The sequence below is a fragment of the Sceloporus occidentalis genome, unplaced genomic scaffold (assembly GCF_023333645.1).
Source record: "Sceloporus occidentalis isolate IW3139 unplaced genomic scaffold, rSceOcc1.0.p SCAF_101, whole genome shotgun sequence".
Taxonomy (NCBI): Eukaryota; Metazoa; Chordata; class Lepidosauria; order Squamata; family Phrynosomatidae; genus Sceloporus; species Sceloporus occidentalis.
In genome coordinates this window covers 2696598-2713421 of record NW_028317081.1, presented here as the reverse complement: position 1 = coordinate 2713421, position 16824 = coordinate 2696598, and the positions used below count along the sequence as shown (strand labels likewise).

The 16824-nt window shown below is 40.1% G+C and overlaps 1 protein-coding gene across 1 annotated transcript in view; it reads left to right on the top strand.

Annotated features, from left to right (window-relative positions):
* The window catches only part of LOC149283982 (succinyl-CoA:3-ketoacid coenzyme A transferase 1, mitochondrial-like), a 42166-nt gene that overhangs the window by 7534 nt on the left and 17808 nt on the right, over positions 1–16824 (top strand). The window contains exons 4-13 of the mRNA XM_089497308.1: positions 66–201; positions 827–976; positions 4035–4141; positions 7397–7457; positions 11580–11687; positions 12695–12809; positions 13417–13511; positions 13887–13935; positions 15504–15576; positions 16275–16350. Coding sequence (XP_089353434.1) covers positions 66–201; positions 827–976; positions 4035–4141; positions 7397–7457; positions 11580–11687; positions 12695–12809; positions 13417–13511; positions 13887–13935; positions 15504–15576; positions 16275–16350 — 970 coding nt within the window. The remainder of the gene's footprint in view (positions 1–65; positions 202–826; positions 977–4034; positions 4142–7396; positions 7458–11579; positions 11688–12694; positions 12810–13416; positions 13512–13886; positions 13936–15503; positions 15577–16274; positions 16351–16824) is intronic.

Here is a 16824-nt window from a genome sequence, read left to right as displayed (position 1 = left end):
TGCACAGTACCATGTAGGTGTGTGTGTGTCGTAATTATTCTGCTTGTGATGTTTGTGTTTTGTAGGGTTGATAACTTTGGCTTGGGTCTGTTGCTTCAAACAAAGCAAATTAAGCGGATGGTCTCCTCCTATGTTGGTGAAAATGCTGAATTTGAAAGACAGTATCTTCAAGGAGAACTGGAAGTGGAGCTGGTACCGCAGGTAATGCTCCCATGTTGGCTGATGTCCTTTACTTAAAGACCTTAGGGTTTTGGTCACCATATTGTGAGCTGGTAGGTGACGCTCTGATTTCAGAACACAGTATGTAGGGTTCAAGCCCAGGAAGTTTCTCGGCTACTGAGCTGGCCCGGAATATTGAATGGTTAGTGACGTTTGAAAAAAGGCTGGTTTTTTTGATGATGTCAACAGTGCCATCAAAAACAAGTGGCGTTTATTCCTTTATCTGCATAACTATTTCCAATGTAATCAGTTTGTTTCATAATATTTTTTATTGTAAGTTTGCACATTGCGGTGCCATTTTGGGTTAGTTAAACTGGCACTACACTCGTTTTTATTTATTTTTTTATTTTAGGAAAGCAATAAGGCAAACCTTGCTTCTATTAAAAATAAGATTTGCATAACCGTTCCTTTCTGATGTTTGGTTTGGGGGTAATCAATGCCCTCTAAAAGGCAATAAACATTTTTTTTTATGATTAACGATTAAGCAAACCTTTCTTACATTAAAGGTAAGGTTTGCAGAATTGCAGTGTAATCATTTACTACCTCGTTGCTGTAAAACTGCTTTTTAATAGAATCCAATCTGTATGTTTTTTATTTTTATAACCAGGGGACTCTGGCAGAGCGAATTCGCGCAGGAGGGGCTGGCATCCCGGCTTTCTTTACACCCACCGGTTACGGCACGTTAATCCAAGAAGGAGGAGCGCCAATAAAATATAATAAAGACGGCACTGTGGCAATAGCTAGCCACCCTAAAGAGGTAAACCACATTCATTCCCTCGCTTGTTCCAAGTAATCTCTGAAATTTCCCAAGGTGCTCAAACAACAAGGTTTTAATTAAAATTTATTAAAATGAAAAAGACAGTGAAGCCTCAGGGCAAACGCATCTTTCATTAAAGGTGCTCTGATATTCATTCTTTGGAATGTTAAGCAAATTACATTTTTAAAACTTCGAAGTAAAGAATGAAATGACAGATCCCTAAGTCATATAGTTACACAAAGTTTTAAGAAGCATTGCGCTCTCGCTCCCACGCGCTCTCGTATAAAAATATATGTATTCGTGCCAACAGTTTGTCACATAACAATTTAGTGTCCCTGGAAAACAATTAACATGAATAAAGAATTATTTCTTGGAATGTTTCAGACCTTTCACTCTACTAGGAATGATATTTCTAATGGTGCGTTTAGTTGCAAAAGTAGGTGAAAATCCACATTTTAAGTAAAGTAGTGGTGTTTCATTCGTTTCTTATATCCAGTCTTATCAGCAAAGTCGTTGATGTTGCTCGTTTATATGACCGCAATAGGAATTGAGCAACAATAATGTTTATTGGAAGAAAACATTCTACTCCCGTCCAAAACTGCTATTTACAGTAAAAAAAAAAAAAAAAAAAAAAAAAAAGCGTTTTCTTCATTGATGGCCTTTTACTTAGAAACACTGCCCGTATATTTCACTTGGGTTTATGTAGCACCGCAGTGCCTACGTGCCGCGGAGAGTGCTGTTCAGGTTAATGTGCCAGATCATGGAAGGAGTTGCGGGTCCAGGTATTGTATGTGGAGCCAAGGGTGCGTCTGTTTGTACTAAAACACAGAAAAGGGAAAAAAAGAAAACAACAAAAAGACGTGACTTTTTCTTTCATGTCCTTGAGGACCATAAGGACAAAGCCCAACACCCCTTACCTAAATTCTTTTCAGTTCCACAAATATGTCTTTTAGCGATAATGCACTCATACAAATAACAAGTGCTTGATTAAAACCCTATGGGCCCCCTAGGCATACATAGACATGCATATATAAACACACAATCATTTACCCCTCAAGTGCATGGCTCTTCTTCTGCTCCCTGTGGGCTTGTATAAGCCCTGGTGCTACCGAGTCTTTAAATAGAAGTTAGAACCTGCTAGGACGGACTAACCAATTCACAAAAAGAAATGAAAACCCTTAATGTTCTGAACGTTTTCATTTTAACTTAATTGCAGAATACCTGCTGCGCACCTGGCTACACTCACCTGTAAAATCCAGCTGCTGCTGTTCATCTGCAGCGGTGCCTCTGTTAATGGATAATCCACCCCTTCGAATAACCTTAAATTATACTACCACTGTTTTCTGCGTTTCTTTTAGAATTTGAATTTTTTTTCTTTATATTTAGTAGTTTCCCTTTTTCCATTTCATTTCCTTATATCAACAATACATACAGGACACTATTATGTCTAAATGGACATGCAGTGATTGGTAGTAAAGCTAGCAGACTTTAGGACGTTAAGACATTTGTAATTAAGAGAAGCGTTAAACCAAATGAGGTTCTTTCTGATGAATCTTTCATTTTACTTGAGAAAATGCAGAGCCCGAGTGTAAGACAGGCAACAAAATAATAATAATAAATAAAAAGGACCATATGAACATTGGCTGATCAACAAGCTATTTCTCAGTACACCATTGGGGTGTAAAGTAGGCATGTTCTATAGCTGGCAGGGGTATGAGAAGTTATAGGTATCCATATATGTAAGTTTTTAATATTAGATGAGCACCCCCCATGGTGTACGAACAGCCACTGACCCAATTGTTGTAAATATTTTGTGTATTTTTGTGAATTAGTTGGAAAACAAGTTGCCTATTGGTCCATTGACGCACTATTATTTAGAATGCTATCTGTCAGTAGAATACACCAATTCATTGTGTTAAATCTCCTAGGATTATTGTATGGGAAAATGAAAAGTTGTGGCAGGCCTCTGTCATATTGGCAATTGGGTTAACATTCTCCATCAGTCTGAATATTTCCTTCCAGTAAAACCATCGCCAAATTGTGACTATAATAGGATGCTTAACTTTATATTTTTTATTACTGAAAGTAATTTTGTAGAGGAATGTTTGCAATTCCCACTTTGATCCCATAGCTGTAGCCCTCGGCTGAACTTCCTGAATAGAGTGTTGGCTTCTTTGTCTTGGTATTTAGGATTTATGCAAACAATCGGCTTAGCACTGTGTCTAGCTAATGCTAAAAAACCTGTTATCATAAAGGCCATCGTTTGTGTATAGGAAGACTGTGTAATTGTGTAAAATTTTTAAGCCTTTTCTCCAACCCTCAAATTGTATAAAATATTTCGGGGGGAAAAAGGATCATAATAGCCGCATTTTGTATTGAGTGCTTTCTAAATGTGTTGATGGCGCCTCCCTCGATTAATTTAATGTATATAGATCCAGCTACACAAAATAAAACAAAATCAACAATGGAAATGAAATCTTGTAGGCAAGCGGCATGGAAGCAGTTGGGCCACATGGTGGCGCTGTTGTTTCAATTAATTTTCCTTTTGCGCCTTGCATTTTTATAGTGTTCTATTTAGGCAACCGTGCAAATTTTGTCTTATTATAAAGCATGGGTGTACCAGATGCTATGTTACAAAGTATCATGGTCTGTGTTGGTATGCAGGCATGGTCCGCTGCCTTACTGTCGTGTTCCCCATTCATCTCTAGTACCCAGCTATGTTTCAAATACTCTTCGGTCTATAAGTTACACAGCGTTGTCTGAGACATTCTGAACACTCATGTTACAATGGTTACTTAGTTAAGAACGTTGGCAAATCAGCAGAATAAATGTGAGTTTGCATTATTTTTTTAGTTAGATACAAAAGAAGAAATCTCCGTACTGTTCATAATCTAAAACACGTAGATCTACCACTTCCCATCCAAAAAAAAAAAAGGTTTTGGTGTCTATATGACATTATGCTGTTTCAAATAGAATGGAATCGGCAGTTAGAAACACTCCTTCTTTATGTTCTGGAAAGTTTTCATAGATGTTTTAATTCTCTCTCTAATTTATCCAGGTTAAAGAATTTAATGGCCGTAAATTTGTTATGGAAACCTCAATTACTGGAGACTATGCGCTGGTCAAGGCATGGAAAGCAGATCGTGCTGGCAATGTTGTGTTCAGGTGAGTTTGGAATTTCTTGTCCCGAAAGAACTTTACTTGGCTAGATGCTCTTTTGTTGGAATATATTACTTAACACATTGTTGACAACTGCAGGTCTTTCCACTTTGCATTATGCGATAGACTCAGTGAGGTTGATTCTTAATAATGCATAGGTGTGTCGGAGAGTTTTAATGTTAAGCTCATCTGTAGTCTTGTGGTTTTGTGAATACTTTCAAGAAACCTCTCCTTTTTTCAAATGGTAGTAACACCCAGAAAGTCTGAGCTGGCCCTACACAAGGCGTAGTTCAATCAGTGCTACTTTCAAGACCTCCAATGTAACTATATGTTATCCAGGGCAAGCCAGGCTATGCATGGAGTTCACAATCATTGGGCTTCATTATAGTGAATTAAAACCATTTACAGTGAATTAAACAAAAACAGTCCCTGTGCTGCATTACTCCTTAAAGTTACTGAAGGTTGTTGCCCGTCTCATGGTGGACCTCAACATCAGAGTTGGCTCCTCATAATCCATAGTGTTGGTTGAATTGAAATGTTAAACTTGCCTGAAAAAGCACAGATTTAGGCTAGGTTTCCACTTGGGTTTTTGTCCTACGTTTTTTTTCTTGATGAAAAACGCCAAGAAAACTGCCACTGCATTTTCCTGCGTTTTGGCGTTTTTTTCTGGAGTTTTTTCTGGCGTTTTAGCCTTTCTGTGGAAATTGCTTTTTTTGACCTTAGGCAGTTTTTCCAGCCTTTACAAGTTAGAAGTTTCACCCAGCTAAAAGGGATTAGGATAAATGGCAAGTATCTGCCCTCTCCTGATGTCATTTACTTGGTAGACCCTTTTGTCTCTTTTCTGTGGTTTGTAAGGCATGCTTTATTCCGAATGTCTGCTCCTCTGGGAAGATTGGCCCCAAATGATCGTGCAAATTGTTTGCTGTTGCTTTTGGCACGCAGAATCCAGTTGATGCGTCGGGTATGTTTGTTTGTAATGGCATGTTTGTTCCAAATGGTGTAAAATTCAATATGAACCAGTCCAGGACTTTGTTTTGTGTGAAACTGTTTGTTTTCAGACTATTTCCCGTAGGACACACAGATACCGGGTCCATCCTCTGCATTGTAACTGTGGAAAAAACGCCATAAAAAACGCCAAGGCAATAAACCCACATGGCTTTTTCATGGCGTTTTTTCTCTCCCATAGACTTCTATTGGAGAAAAACGCCAAGATTTCCTTGAAAAAACGCCAGAGTGTCAACATGCTGCGATTTTGAAAAACTGCCACAGAGCCCAAAAAAGCAGAAAAACGCCAAAGAGGACTGAAAAAACGCCAAACAAAAAAACGCCAAGTGGATATGGCATTCTGCGATTTCCTATTGAAGAACAGCTAACATCTGGCTGCTGCGTTTTTCCACTAAAAAAACGCCAGGTGGCGCTATTGGCGTTTTTATGGGCGTTTTTAGCATAAAAAAACCAAGTGGAAACCTAGCCTTAGTACGGATTGTTCTTAATTACTTGAAGCAACCTTTTGTAAGGCCAGGGTAAGGAGAAGAGAATGAGGGCAAAAAAAATGTATTAGCTTTGCCACCCCTTGAAAAGATCCACCATTTTACGGCAAATCTTAAACCAAATAACGCCAAGCAATTTAATGCAGGTTCAAAAGTAATGGCATAATCCATATGTTGCCATAGCCATTTTTTTCTGTGGTCCTAAATATTCATTTCCTTTTATGAAGTTATTACTTTTGTTGGAGGTTGGGTCCAGATAAACCCTTTTGTTGAAGGTCCCTACAAACCTAAAGCCATTAGCCATTTTATGCTAAAAGCTGTGAAATCAATAACTTGCCACCTATATTCAAATGCTGGGAACTAAACGGAAGGAAATAAACCTTAAATCTTCTTAAATCTTATTTAATTAGTAAAAAAAAAATAAATAAAAAAATAAGCCACAATGCCGTGTTCTGAGGTGATAAGAGTTCCTATCAGGTACGCATGAGTAAGAATTATTATTGATCACTTAACATTTTATGAATACCCCCTTTGTGCGTCTCTATTTCGCGGATATACGTATACATTCTCTTCCAACTGCCTGGTGATAGATCGCTTCACTCCAACATTTCTCTTGTTGCCGGGGCAACGCATCCTGGCTTAGACTTTTGACAGATGCCTCCAGCACACCCTGCTTCTTTCGGGCACCGTGTTTACAACACATATTGATTTTGTTAATTTCTGCGTTTGGGCATCTGACATGTTGATGGCCTGCTGGAGGGGGAAAAAAAAAAAAGCACAGATATTTTCCAAACACATTGCAACGTGGCAAGATTGGCCCTTCGAGATGAAGCCAATAAATGGTCTTGTTTGGATGTTTTTTATGTAATGTGCCAGACAACATCGTTAAAGAACATAATTGGATATTTAGATATTTTACTTGGTGCCCAAACTACTTCCCTTGATCGTAATGAGTGGCATGCTGCAACCACTTACTCGCTATAAATGACTACAAAGGAGTACCTTAGGAAAGTCGGCTTTTACACGTTAATTAGCTCCTTTTGGCTAGTCCAGTAATCGCATTCCCATTAGCCAGAATAATGTAATTGTGGCCATTTAAAAACTTAGTTTGAGGTCTTTGTTTTTCGATCTTTAATTCAAAATCGCTAATTAGAGACTGTGAGGCTTGTTAGAGCTTTATTTTGTATTTAATGGCACCCCCCCATGGGCCAGACCTTCTTCGTAGCTTCTCAACATGCACCCTTGCCTGCCCTGCCTTTGAATTCCAAAATATGTTTAACCCCTTAATGACAAAGCCCATACATGTACGGCTCAAAATGCATTGTTTTCAATGGGTTTAGGGACCGCCCATTGTCCTTAAGGGGTTAAGCTACCTATGCTTATTGGCATGGTTGAGAAAATTGCTGTGCCTTTTTGGTCCTCGTGTGTGGAAATACGTCTTTAGCAACTGTTTGAGCAAAATTATAATGGCTTTGTAGCCATATTTTGGTCAGGGCAATGTTGAGGGCGATTGGTACTGAAAGAACTGAAATATTTGTGTTGTACAGTATCTAAATATCATGCTTTGGAACTCTCCATGTTTGACCATGGTCTTCAGGGTCTCTGGGTCAGGTTCCTCTTTCTCTGAGAGCTATTTTGGCCCTACAGCTACTGTTTTTTTTTATTTTTTATTTTATTTTTTTAAATTAAACTACGAGAAGTTAGTTATATATATATGTGTGTGTGTATGATAATAGCAATAATAACATAAGTCACTCTTTGTATTTCACAGAAAAACTGCAAGGAACTTCAACCAGCCTATGTGTAAAGCTGCGAAAATGACAATCGTTGAGGTTTGTTTGAATCCGTCTAACAGTATATGATTAAGTCTATACCTTGCATATGGGCACTGGGGCCATTAAAGGAGTAACACTGGGGAGCCAGACCTATCTGATCTCTCATTGCCTTAAATTTGCTACGGGCTGTGTGAGCGTCAGGCGCCTGTGACGATGCGCGTGATCTCTTGTAGAATCTAAATGTCATCTTGTTGAAGACTTTTGTCCCGGGAGGCCAGTTAGACTCTGTGGTTTATGTCTCCGTGACCATGATTAGCTTATGACTTCTAGGTATGCAGAGAAAAAGATTTATCATATAAAGAATATTTAGTTTTGTTTTATGCAGCCCTATGAAATGCACAGACTCTTCACCTTCCGTTACGGTCTTTGAACCCTACACTAGTATGATTTTAATGATGGATTCCATAGCCAGCCATGAGAAGCTTGACTTCGAAAACTTGATTTCCAATGCCGTGCTATATTTCTGATTTCTGTCGATAGATATCCACGTTTCTAATCCAAGGCCTTTAGAGGTTGGGTCCGGGTCAAATGAATGTATTTCTGAACCTCTTCCCAGAGGTTTATTAATGGATGACGGCGCAGAGTCTGTCTCTGCGTCTGGCATCTGTTGTCTGTAATGAGCATCCAGGGCTCCTGCTGTCTCTGTGAAGGTGAATGAATACAACGTGTGTGAAAACTTCTTAGTGCAGGGCTTGACAAATTTGTTGTGAATCTCGGCGCCAGGTAAAAAAGTTAGGAGCCAGGATTTTTTTTAAACTAACAGTTGGTTAGGAGGGATCTGATCATCATCAGCCCGCTTACTAAACTCACCGTGTTTGACCTGGAAGCACCCTGGACTTTCAGGTCAGTGCTGTTTTTTTTTAATTATTAATTTTTTTAACTCTTTCGATGCTGATGTTCCATTGGAGCACAGCATTGACTGATATTTAGTCCCCACAAGCTTGTGGGGAAAAATGTTAACCACTGCAATGCCACGAATGTGTCATACACAAGTGTGGCATTGAAGGGGTTAACGCTGCACTGTCGCTCTCATGGAGCGATCAGGCAGCAGGGGGGTGTTGGGGCTGGTGTCCACACTCATGTGGAGACCAAAGAACCTTCTCCCCTGTCCCTGAAGCTGCCTCTGGCAGCTGGGACTCAATTGCTGGTCTATAGACCAGCCATTGCAGGGGGGAGTCTTTGATGACTGCTGTAGGCTTCCATGCCTACAGGAATCATCAAAGGTCTTGTGGGGGCTCGTTTTTGCTGTTGCTGGTCTGCCTGGGCTTCCAGGCAGACCACCAGCAGCAGAGCCCCGTACAAAACGGGAATTAACCCCTAAATGCCGCGATCGCGGCATTGAAGGGGTTAACGCTGCACTGTCGTCCTCATGGAGCGATCAGGCAGCAGGGGGGTGTTGGGTCAGGTCCCCACACTTGTGTGGGGAACCAATCAACACACAACCCCCTTCCCTGAAGCTGCCTGTGGCAGCTGATAACACGATTGCTGGTTTTGCAGCAACCGCGGTTTCAGCCTACAGGATCACTCTGTGGGAGTGATCTCAGGCTCGGGGGCGGGCTCTGAGTGGCTGTGCTGTCTGCCCAGACTCCTGGGCAGACAGCAGCAGCAGCGCCCCCGTGTGGTTACTCAGCCTCTTACATCCACATTTTTTTATGGATGTAAGAGGCTGACAAAACCTAGGCGCCAGGACAAAATTCTCTGTCGCCATGGCGACCTGGCGCCTGGGATTTGTCGAGCCCTGTCTTAGTGCAAGATCACTAAAGACAGTATTTTACTAGTTAATAATGCCTTTAACTATCTTATCGTTGCACATCTGCTCTTATCTGTACTTCCATTCATAAAAAAAAAAAAAAAAAAAGGATTTGTGCCTTTTGTATATTTATTGCTCATCTGTAGAAGTTTGCAAGGAATGGGTTTTGGATTTGAAACTGCATTTGCTTTGTACGCCATATTTTGATGTATAAAACTGGGAGATTTGAAACGAGAAAATAATTTCTAACATATTGCATCCATCTCGTGATCTTTCACTTAAAAAAAAAATCACTCTTAAGTTACTAATTACACATAAGTTGATTCTGTATATATTTTTTTCTGTTCTTGATATAATGGTTACCAATATTTTTGTTGTCTCGTACAGCTGAAGAGCTACATAAAGGCACAGTATATTTGAAACAGTTATGCTACATGCTTGGCTGATGACCATGGGAGTCAATCTGCAGCCATCTAAGCAGCAGATGTTGCCCGAGCAGGCTTGGCGGCTTTTATCTGAGTCAGTAATAGCATATGATTAATAAGCATGGTAGGACCTTGGATGAGGTTCCTGTAATGGAAACGCTCGGTTGTTCAGTGCTGTGTAAATTGCAGGTTTTCTGCTATAGCCCTAGTTTGGCTTTTACTGTATCATCCATCTATATCTATACACTGGATCCACGCCTGCCGTCTGATACCAAACTACACGTGCTTGTGGCTTCCTATCCTTTCCAAAGTGACATTGAAGGAAACCCAATTGTATTGTTCTAGAGGGGCTGTAACCACTAATTCCTCTTGGTATCATTAGTACACCTGTCATAAGGAAACCGCATATTCCCACTCGTAAAATTGTTCCGTATAGAGCAAATTCACTGGTGGTTGCTTGGCAACAACAATAAAAAACCTAATCTGTCATTCTCGTTATATTTGTGTAATGAAGCCAATAATGTTTCCACCCTAAAACATTTGTATCGTAATCCCATACAGTTTCATGCTGTCGAGAGACTTAAAATCGTTCTGCCCAATAGAAAGATGGTATAGGACTAGCCAGCGGGTTAGACTACAATTCCCATCATGCCAGGATCATAGGATATGTTTAATTCAATTTTATAGCTGTATGTAAATGTATAATATGTTGAATCCAGTAGTAATCACTGGCACCATTCTAGAATTTCATGTTCTGATGAGATACATGGAACTATACCCACATGCTTGCGCAATGCCTTCCATCGGAGCATTGATCGGTGTTGATGCCTTCTTCGGGAACGGTTGCCTCTGCTAGGTAGTAGCCGTGATCTGCACGTGTCCTCATATTTGTGCTAAAGTCACTCAAGCATGGGCCAGTGTCTCACTGTTGTAGCATTGCCCAGATTGAAAGGTTATTTGTCGTTCATTCAACGCTTCAAAGCCGCCGAGCTAATGGCCTCGCTGGAGAAACGCTGCTCTACAGCAGTGTCCATTGAGTGAAAAGGGTCTGCTAACGAATGTTTTAAGAGTTGGTTTTATTAACATGAAAGAAAGCTTTTATCTCTCGGCAGAAGGTTTTCGATTCTGGATCCTTGCTCTTTCCCTCTTGTAACATTTTACTTTTTACTATAAAGTGCCTTTTTACCATAAGAAATAGAAAGCAATTTTAGAACTCTCTCTTTATGCGGGGATCTAAGCATACGTTGCTTAGTCTTTTGCCCAAAGTTAAAAAATCGAGTCACTTGAGAGGTCATTAGTATGTATCGCAAGGGCCTCGCTCATCCATTCTGTACCCTGCTGTGGACACTGTTCAAAGAGGCACGACAGTTAGTCTTTATTTCCATATATTACAGACAAAGGGGAATGGCAACAATATTACATTTACATCTTCTAACAACATGTTCCCCTTGTCCATTCCCTCTAGCGTGAATGTTCTCTGGTGAAATCTGTTTGCCTGTAGTAACTATAGCCATACGTAGTATCTCTCTATGGTAAATGCCAGGGGTGTCCAACCTGCGGCCCTCCAGCTGCTGCAGGACTACATCTCCCATAATGCTCTTTCAGCTAAGGGGCTGGCCAAGGAGTATGGGAGATGTAAACCCCTGGTATATGCCCTCCGTATACAGCACAGCCTGCGGTGTTAACTTGTAGCAGATATTTGTATTTTCGTAAAGAGATTTACTTTAAAACCCAAGCTGCACATTAAGAATACTTGGATTGTTTGTTCTGAAGACCTAGCCAGTGTATTCTTAGCTAACTGTGGCCTCCAGGTGGCCTTTATTTAACATTTTAAATCTTTCTGTGCGTTAGGTCCAGAAGCATACTGTATCGGATGGGGTCTTTTAAATATTTACATATTATCAGTAATTTATGTATTTTCATTCCTGTTTTTTTTGCTTGCAGGTGGAAGAAATAGTTGAAACCGGAACCTTTGCTCCTGAAGATGTCCACATTCCCAGCATCTACGTGGACAGAATTATTAAAGGTGAACACTATGAAAAGAAAATAGAGGTATGATATTTATAAATGTATTTTTATAAGCTTTGATAAAATTTATAATATACATATTGCTTGGTTTTTCTTTGGAAATATAAGTTTCTGTTAAAGAGGGCAACATGTTGGCTTCATTTAGAAATGGTAAACCTACAAACAGATACTTTAATCTGTATTTTTAGTGTTATAACACAATAAGAGTCATTTACCTTGAAAGATCCATCAAGTTCAAGCTTGTTGCTAAAATGTACAATTTTTTAGACGAAACAAGGCAAGCGCTGGGATTAGCTAAAGCTCTTTATATGAATACCGCTGGGATTTTCTTTAGTTGACTGATGATCCTACTTGGGAATTGTCTGTGTTTGACTCAGAGTCTCTGGGTGAAGTCCTGCTTCCTTGGGTCTCCATGTCAGGTTCTTCTTTCTCAGGACACGGGGGTAGTATTTGGTCCTGTTCCCCCTCCCCACTTAAGACTGTCGGGGAATAGCCCCACCTCCATGTATTTCTAGCCCTGCCCCCACAACGCCACTCCTTTAAAAGAGGAAAAACTCCAGGTACCCTACCATGGGAACTTCCAAAGCATGCTGATACTAGTCCCTGTTGGCTATGAAGTGCCAAACAGGCAAATGTCTGCGGTAAATCCCACTGCTAATGAAGCAGCAAGGTGAAAATTAAACTACAAATAAAAACTGATTGCAGAATATGAGCAGTGTGAAACATACTAGCCAATTTTGGATTGCAAGCTCTTGTGAACAGGGCGCCCATCTCATTTGATTTTGTTTATTGCTTCCCTGCATGTCATTGTAACTTCATTAAAATGATATCATGAAATTAGTTGACGTTTTATAAATAAATGGTCTTTACACAGTGTATTTTTATTTGAAAAGTAGCTGGCGATACCCTGTAAAACCTCAGATTGGATTTGGTGTGCGTGTTATTAATTTGGGAACAGGGCATATCTGGTACTTTGGGCAAAATCTACCTGTTACAAAATAACCAAATTTATGTTTTATTCTGTCGAGCAGAAACGAACACTGCGAAAATCGGAAAACTCCAAACCCAAACCTAAAAAAGACTCTGACATTGTAAGAGAGAAAATAATTCGACGAGCAGCCCTGGAATTCCAGGATGGGATGTACGGTATCCTTTATTAAAGAATGAATGAAATCAGTGCCCGATATTTGTATTTCTTTATAGGACACCTAAAGAAATTTGCAGCCTTAATAACTCAATGATATAGAAATTGCATTTTACATTCAGTGCTACTGCAGATAGAACTAAGAGGAGGACCACGAGTTTCTATGTACAGCTCATGACTATTGTAATGACGAAGTTAAATCTAATTGTGTATCAGAATAAAGGATAAATAAAGCATTATAAAAAATGGCAGGGGGGGTACCTGTTTGGGTGTGGATGGTGCTGGGTGTATTGGTGTGCGTGCGGATGGTGGCATGAGGCAGGTATCTGCATTGTCGTGGTTGGTGCTGTATCTACGTTAGGGTGGTTGTTGCTGTGCGATTGTGGATGGTGATTGGCTATGTTGGAATATAGTAGGAATTTTCTACATTTTTTTTTTAATGATATTTATTGATTAGAACAAGATGTGATTTTCTTGTGACTTCTTAGCACTTTTTAAATTTCTCTTATTGTGAAATCAAAACAAAAAGGCTAATTTAAGCTGCATGCCATTTTGGGGAAAAACAGGCATAAAGTCTTATTTTATCTGAACTTAACCAGTACCTTCCAGCTAATCTCGGCATTGGAATTCCTATGTTGGCGAGTAACTTTATCAAGAAGGACATCACAGTTCATCTACAGAGTGAAAATGGCGTCCTTGGTCTGGTATGGCCAGTCTAAATTTCTATAATTTCTGTTGACAGTCTTCTACTCCTTACATTGCTTAGTGTTATTCTGACTACTCAAAAGAGTAGACATTTTTGTGTCTAAATATACTGCGGGAAGATGCCCCTTTGCACTGGAATGCCCACACCCTGGGTAAAGACATATTTTTTACTAGATTGGTCACATCACTTTATTGGTATGGTTACCATGTTGCTGTTAGCAAAGTATGTTCTGGTTTTCTGTGTTGGAAGCCTTTGTAATCTCTTTAATACTTACAGCAAAGGGTGGTATTACTTAGAATACTTCATTCTATCTGGAGCATTTTTATTAGACTTCATTTAACTTGTTTTTCTTTACTTTGCTCTTTTTAACCAGGGTCCATATCCTTTAGAGAACGAGGTTGATGCAGATCTCATCAATGCAGGCAAGAGAACCTATATGTGCAAATGTCCTAAGTAATGACGTACTGTATGCAATGATTAGAGAGACCCAGAAAGTAATATCGTAGTCAAAAACTGATGACTTTTATTGGGTACTATAGACAAACATGTAACATCACATATAAGGTTCCCTTCCTCTGGCTTTAAAATGTTTTATGTTGTAGAAAATGTACAGATATATGTATTATGAAAATTGTGGAGTTCTGAAATTACTGTCAGAGCCAGGGTTATAAGGGCATTAACAAGTTTGTTGGTGAATCTCATACATGCAATTATCATGTATATATCCTTTTAATTACCGTATTTGCTTGATTATAAGACGACCCTGATTATAAGACGACCCCCGCAAAATCTGAATATTAATTTATGAAAAAAAAGCCTGAATATAAGACGACCCTATAGGAAAAAAGTTTTACCAGTAAATGTTAATTCATGTTAACTATGTGAAGAATTGTTTGTTAATAAAAGCTACAATTGGGAAAAATATTTTGTTTTTATTTCCTTTTTTTCAACCTGCCCCCCCCAGTTATGCACATCTGCCCCCAGGCTTGCCACCTGCTCCAGAAATGCCTTATACCCCCTATATGCCACTGTGCCCCATGATATGCCTTTTAACCCTCTAAATGCCACTGTGCCCCATGATACACCTTTTAACCCTCTATATGCCATTGTGTCCCATTATATGCCTTTTGACCCCCTATGTGCCACTCTGCCTCCAGAAATGCCTTATACCCCTATATGCCACTCTGGCATTTAGGGGGTTTAAAGGCATATTATGGGGCAGAGTGGCATATAGGGAGGTATAGGGCATTTCAGGAGGCAGAGTGGCATTAAGTGGGTTAAAAGGCATTTCACAGAGCACTCTGCCTCCAGAAATGCCTTATGCCCCCCATTTAACACTCCCTCCCCCTCCCTCCTCCAAACTTACCGGTGCTTCTGAGTCCCCTGGTGCTTAGTCCGGGCAGCGTGTAAAGCTCTATGCGATTCGCGTAGAGCGGACGTTGTCTACGCGAATCGCATAGAGCTTTACACACTGCCCGGACTAAGCACCGGGGGACTCAGAAGCACCGGTAAGTTAGGGGGGGGCATAACACAGGAGGATCCAGGTCCCCTGCATCTGAGTCCCCGGTGCTTACTCCGGGCAGCATGTAGAACTCTACGCGATTCGCGTAGACAACTTCCGCTCTACGCGAATCGCGTAGAGCTCTACATGCTGCCCGGACTAAGAACCAGGGACTCGGAAGCACCGGTAAGTTGGGGGGGGGGCATACACAGGAGGATCCAGATCCCCTGCATCGCTGCAGGCGATCTGAATCTTAGTCTCATAGTCAGACCGATTTGAGGTCTGATTATAAGACGACCCCGATTATAAGACGAGGGGTATTTTTCAGAGCATTTGCTCTGGAAAAAAACTCGTCTGATAATCGAGCAAATACGGTATATCTTTGTTTGTATAGGGATACCTTGATCTATATGTCTCCCGCCTCTAATGATGTCTCATTTCTAATGAAATGTATATTTTGTAAAATATTAGTGTTTCACTTCTTTTTAGGTAAAGAAACTGTGACTGTCCTTCCAGGAGCTTCATACTTTTCTAGTGATGATTCATTTGCAATGATTAGAGGGTGAGTGACCAATAGACACCTTCTCATAATGACCATATAGTGATAAATATATATCCTTTTTTACATTGTAAGTATGCTAAAGAGCATTCTTTGATAAAATACAAAATCGTAAGTTTCACTCATAACGTTTCGCTGCGATTTAGCTTCATCAGGAGGAAATACTATGTTTTTAAAACATAACAAACAAACAAAAAAAATAGTTTGTTGCCTACTTGTGATGCCGAATTGTGTTGAAAGACACTGCAGGGTGCAGACCAAGCCAGTGCCTACAAGGGAGTCGTATACCTGAAGCTGGTTCCTGGCTCAAGGTCAACAATAGAAACCTAAATGAGGCTTGTCAGAGCAAAACACTTTGCTTTGCGGAATTAAGATCATCAGTGGCATCGTTGCCACCTAAATGCCTGTGTTTCACAAATCTAAAGTTTAGGTGTTGAAAGGTTTTAGAGAGTACTGTGTTTCAACATGTATTGACACACCTTGTTTAGTACATAAACCACATATAAACAAGGTTAGACTTACTCCACCCTGCTTAATGTAATTAATCTTGTCTGTGCTGCTTATCCGTGGATTCTCCGTTTTTAATGCAGAATTGAAATCATGCAGTGCCCTTCTTTATTCCTTGCTATATCATGTCTTACTGTATTGGTGAGGTTACCCTGTAACTCTTAGCCGTGCCGTTCTGTTTTTCTCTAATCCAGGGGTCATGTCGATCTGACAATGTTGGGTGCCATGCAAGTTTCAAAATATGGAGATCTGGCCAACTGGATGATTCCTGTAAGTCCCACATTTCATATTTATGTCTAATGAATAGCAGCTTGTCACCTGCTGTGAGTTCTGAAGCCTTAGGCACAAAATCTAGAGCCTTGCCAGGCTTGAAAACAGTTGTAGCAGTAGCACATTTGTATTTGTCTTATTTATTAAAGAAGTGACCACATCGTCCATTCAATGGGGTAGTGAGGGAAATGTATACTGCAGAGCTCTGTATAATCTATATGAGTATATTACAGGCAACATTTTATATACATCTCTGAGATACTGTGTAGCCCTACTTTTTAGTAGGTGGGATTGACACAGTGAGGTTTTATGGGGAGAGTTCAGAGACCCCTGCTGCATAAACGGCAAGGCTCAAGGAAGATTTCGCCAAACGCCCAGCCCATTCACAGCAGCATAAAATATGAGCAGTTCAACCGAATGAACGCATGATATCGGACTGTAATTAAAGGACCGCTCCAGCCCTATTTTCATATG